The 15,579-nt window shown below is 38.7% G+C and overlaps 2 protein-coding genes across 2 annotated transcripts; both read left to right on the forward strand.

Moving 5' to 3' along the window:
* The first annotated feature begins 5,176 nt into the window (after window positions 1-5,176).
* On the forward strand, window positions 5,177-5,806 carry LOC138902300 (uncharacterized). Its single transcript, XM_070190145.1, has one exon. It carries the CDS (start codon window positions 5,177-5,179, stop codon window positions 5,804-5,806), a length of 630 nt encoding a protein of 209 aa, XP_070046246.1.
* An 8,387-nt stretch (window positions 5,807-14,193) lies between these two features.
* On the forward strand, window positions 14,194-14,682 carry LOC138902301 (uncharacterized). Its single transcript, XM_070190146.1, has one exon. It carries the CDS (start codon window positions 14,194-14,196, stop codon window positions 14,680-14,682), a length of 489 nt encoding a protein of 162 aa, XP_070046247.1.
* Window positions 14,683-15,579: the final 897 nt, after the last annotated feature.

Consider the following 15,579-nt stretch of genomic DNA (forward strand, 5'->3'; position numbering starts at 1 on the left):
GAAGGGAAGGTCACAAATTTTGGGCAGAATGGTCAGTTTCAGATATTTAGATGAATGCTATAACTGCTCGGCAATCCCTGAGAAGGGTGCACATTTTAGAAGGCGCAATGTGTTTTGACTTACGGATGTTCCTTGGTATTGCGGTACTCATCTGGTTGATAAACTGCTGATATTCAAATTATTGCTATGTGGCATGGAAGAATTATGAAAGTATTCCTCATGGGAAGATCGTGAATGGAAGATGTGTTAGTCATTCTAGTGCTGGAGTTGGGATCAGTTACGGTGATTCATGTGTTTGATGAATTTGGAAACTCGGAGTTCTTAGAAGTATATTGTTTCGGGTTGCTGCTATTTAAGGTGAGTATTTTATTTTAACTTAGTGGAAGCACTAGGTGCGTTAATTATTTATGATAGCTACATGTTATAAGTGTGCATATATGTGAGGTTTGAGCCAATGTGCGGGCATCGGGGCAAGTATTCATACACAAAAGAATGCTTAGGCTATGATATGCCTAGAGTTGATTGTTAATCGTAAAGTTATAACGTTTCTCGTGTTCGTACCTTTGTTGAGAACTATCTGGGCTACATTTGTGGTTACAAAGAGGCTAATTCCCCTGAATAAATGGGGTAGTTACTATTTCTGTATTAACTTGCCGATTTGAAGTGTGATAGCAGACTTTGCACATGCTTACTCTATGGCATGATATTTATACCAGTCTAGGAGCATGAGAATCTTATTTCATTATCATATACATGTGTACTTGTTTAATTGCTCCTGTATGATATGCTGGGACTGGAGGCCTATGACCATGCCAGGCGATTTATATTATTGGTACGTGAGTTATTCGTGTCATGTGTGGGAATTCTATTTCTATGATAATTTATCTGATTTATTAATTTCCTTCCTCTACAATTGTGCGCATGCTCCTACGGTTATCCTCTTCAGAAAATTTGAGGAGTTGGTTGTAACATTGCGGTTGTTGTGGTGCTTGTTGAACTTGCAATATAGTTCTCTTCCTGAAGACATCTCCCATATTTGGGTACGCGGATTACGCAGTTGTGGCTTGAGTTATATTGATGTTAGAGTGTCTTTGGAATAGTTGTGTTTAATAATATAAGATTATTGAATCTAGAATGGGTACTATCAGGTTTGATTACGGTATATTCGGGAGGATATTATTGAAATTCTACTTAGAAGGTGATTATGGTTCTGGTCGGGGCGAGAGAGCTCCATGGCTAGTTGATCTGATGAGTGGTTATGAGTTTTGATTATTTCTTTCATCATTGGCAGTGTACGAAGGTTTTGGAATGAGGTTTTGTTGAATACAGGGTTTTATACTAGTACTCGGTTGGTTTTGAGTAGTTACTGTGATCGGGAATGGTGCTGCGAGTATGCGAGTTGTGTAGTATGTTATGTGATTATATCTGGGAATATGTTTTTGGCTCGATACAGCTTGTTCAGACTTATACAGTATGTAGATATGAGATTCGGATCTTGAAAAATATTCTGGATGTTAGAAATTGGGCTCCAAGGTTTTTGGGCTAAGGTTAAATTTATGATTTTCAATTATGTTGCGTTGTCAGGCCTATATAGAATAGGGTGACGTGGGATCACCCCCCGGTATGTGCGTGGTAAGGCGGAATAGAGATTTGAAGGTTAGGAACAACTATTGGCACGTTCGAGGACGAACATATGTTTAAGTGGGGGAGAATGTAATGACCCGACCGGTCGTTTTGAATATTACAACCACGTTCCCCCATTTACAGATCAAATTATACTTTACAGTTATTTTATGACTTACCGGTTTAGTTGGTTTGAGTCCGGAAGGATTTTCAGAGTGAAATGAGACACTTAGTCTCAAAAATTGAAAACTTAAGTTGGAAAACGTCAATCAGACGTTAACTTATGTGTAAACGACCTCGTATTTGAATTCTGATAATTCCAATAGCTCTGTATGATGATTTTGGGCTTAGGAGCGTGTCCGAAAAATTTATTGGAGGTCCGTAGTTGAATTAGGCTTGAAATGGCGTAAGTTGAATTTTTGGGAAGTTTGACCGGGGATTTGACTTTTTGATATAGGGGTCGGAATCCGATTCTGGAAATCTGAATAGGTCTGTTATGTAATTTATAACTTGTGTGCAAAATTTAAGGTCAATCGAAATTGATTTGATAGGTTTCGACATCGAATGTAGAATTTGGAATTTGATAGTTTTGAATAGGATTGAATTGGGGTGCGATTCATGTTGTAGTATTGTTAAATATAATTTGAGGCATCGACTAAGTTTGTGTCATATTATGGGACTTGTTAGTATACTTAGTTGGGGTCCCATGGGTTCAGATGAGTTTTGGAAGAGTTTAGTATTTTGAGCAAAAGCATGTAATGATCCAAATGTCTATTTTTAGTTCTAGAGATCGAAATTCGATTTTGAGACTTCCAGGATTTTGATAATGAATTATAGGAGCTATCTAGAAAGTTTGGTCTACTTTCATCAAGTTGCGATATGGTTTTTAGCGCGAAACATGAGTTAATTCTTTAATGAGCGAAATTGGTGTCGCATTGAGCAAATGAGCTCCGAATTGAGTTTCGATTAAATGACTAGGTTCGTATTATTATTTGTGACTTATAGGAACAAGAATCGTCAAATTCCGAGTTCGTATGATGGAGTTAAAGCATTTTTAGTGAAAACAATAACTGCTGGTGCAAGCAAGTTCTAGTGTGGACTTTAATGACGGATGGGCTGAAACTTAAGGACCAAAAAATGGTCATTTCGTTTTGAATTTTTGGAGCACGGTTCTTGGGCGATTTTGGGGATTTCTTGATGACTTCGACTTGGGTAAGTGTCCTATATCCAAAAGTGATTATTTATCATAAATCCATGGTTATATTCATCATTTATTTCGGATTTAAATGGAAGAAATCAAGGTTTTTGCAGAACGTTTCAAGAACGAAAAATTTAGATTTGGAGGTCGAGTTGTTATCGGAATTTGATAAAATTGGTATGGTTGGAATTATAATTGAATGGGTTGTCGGATTTTGTGAGATTCGTCGGATTCCGAGACGTGGGCTGCATGGGCGATTTTTGAGTTAAATTTCGAATTTTGTTGGAAAATTAGTATTTTCATATGAAATTAATTCCTATAATTAGTATTGACTGAATTGAATTAACTGTGGCTAGATTTGAGGCGTTCAGAGGCTGATTCGCGAGGCAAAGTCATAGAAGAATAAAGAATTACGTAGTTCGAGGTAAGTAACAGTTCTAAATTTGGTCTTGAGAGTATGAAACCCCTATGTGTTATATGATCGGTTTTGAGGTGACGCACATGCTAGGTGACGGGCGTGTGGTCGTGTACCGTAGGAATTGTGACTTGGTCAAATTCCATGGAATTGTGTAGTTGAATCATCTGATGTTATTTGTACAATCTCTATGTAGTAGAGAAATTGAACCACAAATCATGTTTAGATTATGTGTTGGTATTGTAGGGACCCAAAGAGGTCGTGTACATGTTGAACTATCTCCTAAATTATTATTTTGTACTCAGTCACAATTTACTTGTTTATTTTATCACAGTCTCTATTGTCCATTATTGATGCATCATATCATTGTGTTTGGGCTGATTTTCATGATTATTGAGAGCCCGAGAGACTGGAAAGATTTATGACTGAGTGAGGCCGAGGGCCTGATTGTAGGATATTATACTATAGCGCATGAGTTGTCCGTGCAACACGTGAGTTGTTTGTGCGGATCCATATATTATACTATAGCATGTGAGTTGTCCATGTAGCACGCGAGTTGTCCATGTAGATCCATATATTATACTATAGCACGTGAGTTGTCCGTACAGCACGTGAGTTGACTGTGTCGATCCTGATATTATACTATAGCACGTGAGTTGTCCGTGCGGATCCATATATTATACTATAGCACGTGAGTTGTCCGTGCAGATCCAAATATTATACTATATCATGTGAGTTTTCCGTGCGGATCCCGATATTGATGCTCTAACACGTGAGTTGTCCGTGCAAAATGTGAGTTGTCTGTGCGGATTATAGTGTTTGGGCTGAATGAGCCCCTCCGGAGTCTGCACACACCCCCAGTAAGCGCAGGTACCTATTGAGTGTTGTGTGCTGAGTGAATGAAATGGCTGAGTGACTGTGGTCCTGAGAGGATGCATATGATTTCACTATTATTGCACTACAATTGTCATATATTACTGTGTTGGAAATTTCTGAAAGATATTATTTCTTTTTTAGTCGAACTTGGTATGAAATTACTGTTGAGTGTTAAATGTTGAACATGAAAGCATGCCCTAATTCTTATGTTGGAAATTACTGTAATTGGACTCAGCTATGAAGCTTGTCACTATCTTCAACTCTTTATTTAGTATTTTTACTTGCTGAGTTGGTTGTATTCATACTACACCCTGCACCTCGTGTGCAGATCCAGGTATCTCCGGACACGGCGGTTGCTAGTTTGTTTTTGGAGCTTTATCCGAGGAGACTATCGAGGTAGATACTTGGCATCTGCAGACCTTCACTCTCTTCCTTTCAGTTGTTGTACTATTTTACATTTTTCATACGGTGTTTTTTTTATCAGTCAGACATTGTTATCATTTAGATGCTCATGTACTTAGTGACACCGGGTTTTGGGAGTGTTTTATCTATAGTTGTGAGATTTCTTCCGTTGAATTTAAATATTATGTTTTTCAAATTTAGAAGATATTGGGGGTTTATTGAGATTGTTGGTTTGCCTAGTATTGAGATAGACGCCATCACGACATGTGAGATTTTGGGTCGTGAGAGAAAGCCTGCTTGAGTTTCAAGCAACGACTTGGGGAGATGTCCACAATCGGTACGAGTCAAAGATAATAATCAAAGATGAACAAGTTGTCTTTCCATCGTCGACCAAAGGACGGGAGAAGAATAGAGAAAAATCAAAGGATGATTATGAAACAGACAGACGGACTTCGAGGGGATGGTTTTTGCCTTACGAACGGGCCGAAGACTATGGCAGAGCCCCCCGGACAGCAGACAAGTTCACCATTGACATAAGTACTGATCGTGGTCATAACAATAAATCACTACAGGATAAAGAAACATCAAGGTATCGGGATCCTTCTTACCCCAAGTTATCGGATTATATTGTTAACGTTAGTGTTGTGGAATTGGTGTCAGCCATGAGAAAAATCAAAGAGGCATGGTTTCCGAGGCCAATGAGATCTGATTCTAGTCAGAGGGATCCTAACTTATGGTGTGAATACCATGGGATGAATGTCCACCGGACAGGGGACTGCCAACACATCCGGGAGGAAGTGGCAACACTATTGAAGAATGGTCACCTCAGAGAATTCTTAAGTGACCGAGCTAAGAAAAACTATGGTCGTAATAGAGACAACGCGGAACCCTCGAAAGAACGAGAAAACCCCCCATGCCAAATGATAAATATGATCTTCGAAGGGAATGAGATTAATAGGGTCACCTTTTCGGCAACAAAGAAGAAGAAAGTATCAATAACTAATAGCAAAAGGCTCCGGGAAGATGATATCACTTTGACGGAGGAGGATGCAGACAGATTGTTGTTTTCGCACAACGATGCACTGATAATTTCTCTAAATATGTTAGATATTAAAATTAAACGTGTTCTAGTAGATCCAGGAAGTTCGGCTAATATCATACAATGGAGAGTATTAGAGCAAGCTAAACTCATTGGAAGCATTATTCCGTCCACAAAGCTCATCGCTGGTTTCAACCTCGCGAGAGTAACGACCTGGGGGAGATTGTTCTGCTCACAAACGCTGAAGGACTAATGAAAACAACTATCTTCGAAGTAGTAGATGGAGACATAGGATACAATATCATCCTGGGAAGGCCATGGCTATACGAGATAAAAGTTGTACCCTCAACATATCACCAATTGCTGAAGATTCCAATGCCCGAAGGAATCAAGCAGATAAGGGGTGATCAACCAGCAACAAGGGAGATGAATGCAATTTCGGTTTCCATTAGCAAAGGAAAGGAACACACGGCATAGCAATTATAGGAATTGACACCTACTCTCGAGCTAGACGAAGTTAGCTCGGTAATAGAGAGTCGTCAGAACATTATCAGGTGCTGAGATATTTCCAAGTTCCAGAAGAGACGGATGCAACGAAGTCCACGGCGGGAGAACTGGAGCGAGTTGCATTGTTCGAAGAAATCCTAGAAAGGAAATTCCATTTGGGGATGGGACTGCACCTGGAGCTCAGGTCTGGTTTCATTGAGTTTCTTAAATTTAATGTCGATTATTTTTCATGGTCACATAGGGATATGACAGGTATCTCGATGGAGGTAGTAGTGCACAAGTTAAGCTTGGATCCCAACATACCTCCGGTAAGACAAAAGAAGCGCCCTATTTCCGAAGCAAGGAATAAATTCGTCAAAGAAGAGGTAACCCGCTTGCTTAATATCGGTTCGATCCGAAAGGGTAAAATATCCGGACTAGCTGGCTAAAGTAGTGGTAGTTCCTAAGAAAAACAATAAATTTCGTATGTGTGTAGATTATAAAGATCTTAATAAGGTGTGTCCGAAAGATTCATTCATACTGCCAAATATCGATAAAATGATTGATGCCATGACCGAGCTAGAGTTAATTCGTTTCCTCGATGCTTATTCCGGGTATAATCAAATCAAGATGAACTCAGAAGATCAAGAAAAGACTTCATTTATAACAAATTTCGATACATATTATTATAATGTGATGTCCTTCGGGTTGAAGAACGTTGGAGCCACTTATCAACCGCTCATGAACAAGATGCTTGAAAATCAAATAAGAAAAACTATGGAAATTTATATTGACGATATGCTCGTTAAGTCTTCAAAAAGAGGTGACCACCTTAAACATCTGCAAGAAACATTCGACATCCTGAGGAAGCATAACATGAAACTTAATCCCGAGAAATGCATGTTCGGGGTTAGTTCTAGTAAGTTTCTGGGTTTTCTGGTCTCACAAAGGGGAATTGAGGTAAACTCGGATCAACTATCCAGCCTAAAAGAGGTCCAAAGGTTCACGAGAAGGTTGGCAGTTTTAAGCAGGTTTATTGCCCGGTCGTCAGAAAAATGTTTTCATTTCTTCGCATTACTCAAAAAGAAAAATGATTTCGAATGGACACCAGAGTGCCAGCAAGCCTTGAGGGATTTGAAAATGTACTTGTCAAGCCCTCCATTGTTCTCAAAACCAAAAGAAGATGAAACATTGCTAGTCTACCTCACGGTCTCAGAAGTTGTGGTAAGTGCGGTTTTAGTCCGTGAGGACGAAGGTACGCAATCTCCCATTTATTATGTTAGCAAAAATTTAACGGGAGAAGAAACTCGCTACCCACATTTGGAAAAACTGGCCCTAGCTCTCGTAGTTCCTACTCGAAAGTTGAGGCCATAATTCTAATAATACCTGATAGCCGTGGTGAATACATTTTCTTTGCAGAACATCCTCCATATACCCGAGCTCTCGGGCAGATTGGACAAATGGGTCGTTGAAATGAGTGAGTTCGACATAGAATACAAACCAAGGACTGCAATTAAGTCATAGGTCTTGGATGTCTTCGTGGCCGATTTCAGTCCGAGTCTACTGCCTCTAGCAACCAAGGAGGCAACAACGGTGTCAAAATCGACATCCGGAGTTTGGACCTTATTTACGGACGGAGCTTCCAACGTAAAACGGTCCGGACAGTCTCGTCCCGTTTTCTCGCGAAAGTGGGTTTCGAAGTGTGACAACTCTTTTAAAGGAAGGTATTAAAAGAGAAGAGTCAAAACCTCGATTTTAAGGTGCGTTAGGGCACCTATTTGAGAATAACTCTATTTTAACTAGTCTGTGTCACCAAAGATCGGGAAAGGGCTTAAGTTACTTTGAAGAGAAGGTGTAAGGCACTCTTCGAGGTCCCCAACTATGGGTCCCGGCCGAACTTTAAACTATGTGGATTATGAAATTGGACTAGGTGATCAAATAAACAAAAGGAAATATATAAGTCAAAGATTCTTATCATAACACATGAGAATCAGTACAAATCTTTAATGATTTCAAGGATACAACTACACTGGTCTATGTTAAATGACTAAGTGTAAATAACAAGTATATAAAGAAAGGGGGTCCTAAGTTTTTTAGCCTAAAGGATCACCCCGTGCAATATAAATAATACTTCACAACTCCCTTAAGGTATGGGGTTTCTCATATTATTCATCGGGAACAGACTATCATCTCCTGCTACCCAGTTACTATGTTGAAGTTGTTACTTAAAGGCGCTCTAATTTAATTCTAAACCATATCCTATGCGTGCACTACCCGTCCCATACACGTGGTCTAGGAGGCTTTGGACCTCTATTTGGGTGGTTCTAGACTTTACCTAGGTTGCTCAAAATGATAAAACTAATCACACATTCAAAACAAGTAGGACTGCACATAATAGCAAAGAGTGGCTCATGTTAGCCTCCATATGTAACAACAAAGCACGCAAACAAGCTCCAGGCTTATCACGCCCCAAACCTGGGGAGGCGTGGCTGGAACCCGATGCCGTGCTGGCCCGAGCGAACCACTCTATAACTCATGATCGTTCGACCAAAACTAGAACATACATAGGTCGAGTTAGCTGAACTCATTCCTTTTATAACTATCATGGGCCCACATGGCCACAAATCATAATGTACAATTATAAGTGGGAAAACACTGTATCAATGAACCATCTTTCTTAAAACATGAATACATATGGGTCGTCAAGGCCTCTGGCATACTGTACAAAATAAAACTATGTCTACAAATCCTCTAAGATTATTTGACATCAAATGGGACAGGGTACCGGCCTACCCATAAGTTTGTAACAAAACTCTGACATGATGACTTATAGACTCGGCTGCACTCCGAATGAGGTGGATTCTTACTAATCCGTCGATGAATGCTGACCTCGTCTACTATGAGGGCTTGTTAAACTGATTATCTATACTTGCAGGCATGAATGCAGCGTCCCCAACAAAAGGACGTCATTACGAATAATGTACCGAGTATGTATGGCAGAACTGGAACATATTCATAAGTCAACATTAATTAAAGACATATAAGAATCAACCTGAATCTCTAAAGTGCCACTGTATATGCATACTTAGTATACTTATATATATATAATGCTTCTCTTTGAGACTATTATCTGTCTCGTATAATGCATAACTGCCCAACTGATCAGTGGTAACTGCCCGACCGGCCGTAGCACGGTGGTAAATGCATGACTTCCCGACCAACCATAACTCGGTGGTAAATGTGTAACTGCCCAACCAGCCTTAGCTCGGTGATAAATGCATGACTGCCCGACCGGTCGTAGCTCGGTAGTAAATGTGTAACTGCCCAACCGGCTGTAGCTCGGTGGTAAATGTGTAACTGCCCAACCGGCCGTAGCTCGGTAGTAAATGCATGACTGCCCTACCGGCCGTAGCTCGGTGGTAAATGTGTAACTGCCCAATCGGTCGTAGGTCGATGGTAAATGCATGACTTCACGACCGGCCGTAGCACGGTGGTAAATGAAAATGCATGTAATACCATTATGAACATTAACATCTTTATCATATACCTCAATAGGGACTTAGGAACGTACTTAGACATACTTGAATATAACTTTACAGGAATAAATAATAGACATCCTTAACTGTTAGGAGTAGGACCACTTATGAAATAGCATTACGTTTCCGTATCGTTACTTGGATCATGCCAAAAGAAAGGAGGGATAGCCTTAACATACCTAAGCCGGTTCTCTTGACAATCCCTCTAACATACGACAATCGCGACAAAACATGTAACGGTGGATCAGAGTAGGAAAAATTTCATAGGATATTCTTGAGAAATATTGTACCATGCTCACTTAGAATTGCATCTGGACCAAGCCAGATTCATGCTCTTTTTTCCTTTCTGTGTTTGTACACTAAACATAGTGTACTTTTAGAGATACTATTCACATAGAAGCTAAATGTCTCACAAAAGATGAAAGTATATCATTTGTTACTTTAGCTCATACAATGTTTTAAAAATTTTAGGTTGTGGGCCCCACTTCTTTATAATGACTAAGCCTCAAAACTTTTTAGATGTGCCACCTTACTTTGTGAGTAAAGAGTCACCCTTTTGATCAAATCTTGCTGCCACGTTGTTTCATAAAACCTTATCCAAATATTTGAATCAATTATCCACCAAACTCTTGATTAACTAGTCAATCTCCCATTAACCAATAATTAATCAATTACCCACATAATTAAAAATTATCTCAAATTACTTGAAATACTACTCACCTTTAACACACTTTATATATTCTACTATCATGGTCATGTGGTACCTTGTATGGTACTAGTCCATAAATATGGGATCTTACAATAACATAGTCATAAATTCTCTATAATCTCATGAATTTTCTTAATCCCTTCAAGCTCATATGGATTACTACGACTCATCCTAATATTAAAGTACGGGATGTAACAAGGCTACTCAGTAGAAATTTCAAGATTAAGACGTATTTGAGTCGTTAAGTCCTATAGGCATGATTTCTATATGATTTTGATTTTTGGTATTATGCAGGCAGTACTGCAATTTTTAGACTAATGCTTAGGCAGATTACAAGCATTGTAAATCCTATAGGCATAATTTCTAATTGCTTGTGCAATGAAACGATCCTAGAATTATGAATTACCAATGCTGATTTTACAGGCGTATGTTTCGAGAAGGTGGCAGTATCCTATAGGCAGGATTTCTAACCATTGACAATCAGACTTGATTTTATAACACTTTACTCTTATAGGCATGTCATCTAGGCAAGACAGTGTAATGAAAACAACAGGAGTAGTTGATTAAAAGATTGGTGTCCTATAGTCATGATGTCTAGATGGGTAGTACACTAAAAGTAATAGAAGCAATCGACCAATTGATTATTTGAAGTCCTATATGCATAGTATCTAGATTGACAAAAAGCATAAGTTATACATCTTATAGGCATACTGCCTAAATGCACACTAGTAACATAGAATTGAATATGGTAAATACTTGAACTAACGTGTTTGAATAGTGTGCAAGTGAGAAGTGCGTGATTCCTATAGCCATGATTTCTACTGATATGCAGAAATAAAGAAAGTTTAAACAAAGTAGCACATAAAGCATGTAAACCCTATATACATGTTTTCTATCCTTTCATGCGAATATTAGAATACCCCAGCCCCTTTCATTAATCTCCCCATTATTCGTTATTACAAATTATTACAGGCCCAAATGACATAGTATAAACCTAAATATGACTAGTTATAAAATGATACAACTACTAGCCAAATAGAACAAACACAGGCCCAATGCAGAACTACCCAGGGATGTCCCCAGGCCTTCAATGGTTTTAATCTTCTTACAACAACAAACCCATACACCGCTTACCATAGCAACCTGAGCTCCATACTCAACCCAACATGTATGGAACAATAATAGGCCTAACGAATAACCTTACTTACTCAAGCCTTCCATACATGTGAAAAAATGTTCATAGAATTAAATAAATAACTCAAACTCTTAGTTCTTAGAGTTGTGGCTAACAACAGCTCTAGCCAAGACATATAAACATGATCAGGCTAGATTGGGAAGCACACAAGGCAAGTTTATGCTCGCAGTTCTAGCGACAAAGTTTAAGAGTGACCTAATTGACTACATAGGATAATAAATCATTCCAAAGAGTTTCAATAACGATGCATGATTTAGAGTCAACCTAGGAAAACTTAGATGAAGGTCTAACATATTCAAGCAGGAGGCAAACAAAGAACATTCAACGCATGAAAATGTTCATCATGAAAGCCGCAAGGAACAATGTAACAGAACCAGCTCATGTTCAAGCAATTGCTTAATGGAACATGGAAAAAACCCTAGCATGCTAAACATTAATCTTACTATAAGAGACATGTCTATTCTCAGAAGAAAGATATGCAAGTATTGAACCTAATACTAGTTGGCCATATATGAGAGGAGAGATTAGTTATGAGGTTTCCTAAGGTCTCAAGCAGTGTTGAAGAGCAGAACTCAGCAGGTTGGGTAGGAATGACTTAATAAGGTCTGGCACATATATATTGATTATTACAAAGATATAAGACAGAGCAGGGAACATGCATTAGTTTACAAGTAGTAGGGAAAGCAGGTTTAGGCTAGTAACATGATCATGAGTTAACTCTAGTGAAACATTAAGTTATATATGAATGACTCAATAAGAATTAGAACATGGCTCGTCTCATCACAAGAGTACAAAATAATGTAAGAAGCTAAACTCAGAATAAAAAACAATAATAGGCATTCAACATACACATTAGACCAAACAGACTTAAGAAAACAGAATCAACACAACAAATGGGCAAATTCGATTACTAGAAAGCATAGAGCCTCAAGAAGAGCTTCAGAGTATACAATAGCATGTTGATTCACAAAATTAGAGACATAGATATGTAGAACAGGAACTCAAACAAAAGGGAACAGAATTACAAAGACCATAGGTACTTACCAGTTACAGATTAAGGAACAAGTAAATACGAAGAATAATTTCAGCAATACTCTAATATCAAATAGCAAAATGAACAGTAGAACCCAGGAATCTCAGTGTGTCAGAGTTCTCAAGGGTTTCGAATGAACCCCGGGTAGTGCTCATACTGATAAAGATTCGATAATTAAACTCTGGTGGCCTTGGCTTTCAGCCGGCCAAGTAATTGAGCCTTAGAGTAGTATAAGATGAATAAGAATAAGAGTGTAGTAGTAATTTTTTCAGTGATTCAAAGTCTGTCCCTAGGGGAAATTGGGGAAGGGGTTTATATAGTATTGAATCAGGCAAGTAAACATGGAAAGAAATCAAGTAAACATGAAAAGAAAAGAGTAAAATATCACATGCAATCAGTAAAGTAACCGGAAAGGAAAGAAATCAAACTCCAAACCCTAGTTAGGGTTTAATACTCTAAAATCGGCCAACTGATATGAAGAATCAAGCCTTTCTTCGTGTATATGGATGAAATATTATCCAAATCTCCAAGATTGAGGTTGATTCCAGTCCAATATAGAGATGGTATTTGCCAAAATTGGACAAATACCTAAGTAATACCATAAACGTGTGACCAGTAATGGAGAAACATATATATGGTAAGAAAATATTGGTGGAATCCCATTATCAACGGGATTAGGTGAGGGAATTAAGGGAGAGGCGGTTAGGGTTCTTCAGAAGAGAGAAGAGTAGTAGAGAGGGTTCAAAGGCGGTTGTCCCTGAAGAATGGGGCTAGGGTTTGGGGTGGATGTAATTAAAAAGGGTGGGGTTATCGTGGACCGTTGATCTTGAGAGATCAACAGTTTGGATTAAAGAATAGGCGGGGCGGGTCGTTTGAAGTGGGTTGTGACCGGATTAATCATAGGGTTCATTTGGATTGGTCTTTGGGGTTATTAGGCTAGCTTGGCGTGTGGGCTGATAGATTGAGTCCAAAATTGGCTCCAAATTGGGCTACAAATTAAATACATGAAAAATTATTTATAAGAGGTAATTAACAAATAATAAAAAAAATTATTTATGTAGTAAGATGATTTAAAATAATATTTTAACATTATAAAAATATAAAAATGTTATTTTGCACAAATAATATAATACTAGTTAAATCATGCGCATCATATAGGCTATTACTGCAAAATTATGTAAAATAACTTTAAAATGCAAATATATTTATATAAAATAAAGTAAAATATTATGAAACATATATGTGGAGGCAAATAATAAATTTGGATGATTATGTCATCACAAAATAATTTAAAGGGATAATTAATACATATTCAAGTAATTAAAATGCAAGAAAATCCATTTTAAAGTTTTTAAATTATGGAAAATAATGGAAAATTCTTATATGAACACTGTAAATTAGGTAATAATGCAAACTAAAGTATATGTGACATTTATAAAAATACGAGGGCAAAATTGGATATCAACACAGACTTGGAATAGTCTTAATCACACCTTCGGGAGAAACTTTGAGGCAAGCCATCATAACGATCCCTTTAACTAACAATGAAGCAGAGTATGAAGTTTTAATTGTAGAACTTAAATTGGCTCAGGGACTTGACTCTGAGGTCATCCAAATCAAATGTGACTAACAGCTGGTGGTAAATTAGGTCTATGGGATCTTTGATACTAAAGAAGAATGCATGCAACAATATGTGATAAAGGTTCACGCTTTGTTGGCGCGATTATGGGAGTGGTCAATTACTCATATCCCAAGGGAGGATAACGCAGAAGCAGATGCGTTGGCATACTTAGGATCATCAACGGATATGAAGGGAATAGAGTCTGAGACGGTAGTACAACTGACGAACTCAGCCCTGGATACAGATGGTTACTACAAGGTAAATTCGACTAGTTTGGTCTGGAACTGGAGAAATGAAATAATTGACTATATCGAGCACGGGAAGTTGCCCGAAGACCCTAAAGTATCACGGGCATTACGCGCCAAAGCTGCACGATACAATTTCAAGAGTGGCCAATTATATAGAAAAGCTTTCCAAGGCCCGCTGGCCCGATGCTTAGGAGCATCTGAAGCTAACTATGTCATGAGAGAGGTCCATGAAGGGATATGCAGCAACCACGCAGGCACAGATTCCTTGGTGCTGAAGTTGGTACTAGTAGGATATTACTAGCCGCGCATGGAACAAGTCACTAAAGACATCGTACAAAAATGTGATAAGTGCTAGTGTTACGCACCCCTAATGCATCAACCGGCAGAACCCTTACATTCGGTTCTGTCTCTATGGCCATTCATGAAATGGGGGACGGACATCATCGGACCCCTGCCACCGGCTCTCGGAAAGGTAAGATTTTTTTTAATTCTAACTAACTATTTTTCTAAATGGGTAGAAGCAGGTCCTTATCAGAAGATTGGAGAACGCAAAGTGGTCAATTTCCTATGGGAAAATATAATTTGCAGGTTCGGAATACCAAAAGAAATAGCATGCGAAAATGGGCCACAGTTTATCGGTACAAAATTTACAAAGTTCCTCGAAGTTTTGAAGATAAAAAGGATCACATCTTCACCTTATCATCCGAGCGCAAATGGTCAAGTGGAATCAACGAACAAAGTTATTATTCAAAACCTCAAGAAAAGGTTGGAAGTGGCAAAAGGCAAATGGCCAGAAGTATTGCCCGGAGTTCTATGGGCCTACAGAACAACGTCCAAGTTGAGTGCACGAGAAACTCCTTTTTCTTTGTGTACGGTGCAGAATCTCTAATCTCGATGGAAGTAGGAGAACCTACTTTGAGATATTTCCAGGCAAATGAAGAATCGAATAACGAAGCAATGTTCATCAACTTAGAGGTGCTTGAAGGACGCAGAGACTTGGTGCGTGTAAGAATGGCAGCTCAAAGGCAGAGAATAGAGCGGTATTATAATCAAAGAGCAAACCTCCGTTATTTCAAAGTAGGATATTTGGTTCTAAGGAATGTAACTCAAAATACCCGGGAGCTCAGTGCGGGGAAGATGGGTCCAACGTGGGAAGGTCCCTACCGGATTTCAGCTATCACTAGGAAGGTCCCTACCG

The sequence above is a fragment of the Nicotiana tomentosiformis genome, chromosome 12 (genome assembly GCF_000390325.3).
Source record: "Nicotiana tomentosiformis chromosome 12, ASM39032v3, whole genome shotgun sequence".
Classification (NCBI taxonomy): Eukaryota; Viridiplantae; Streptophyta; class Magnoliopsida; order Solanales; family Solanaceae; genus Nicotiana; species Nicotiana tomentosiformis.

Bases quoted from the DNA above. Each gene is read 5' to 3' on its own strand.
- LOC138902301 (XM_070190146.1), top strand. From the start codon at position 14,194: ATGCAACAATATGTGATAAAGGTTCACGCTTTGTTGGCGCGATTATGG.
- LOC138902300 (XM_070190145.1), top strand. From the start codon at position 5,177: ATGAGAAAAATCAAAGAGGCATGGTTTCCGAGGCCAATGAGATCTGAT.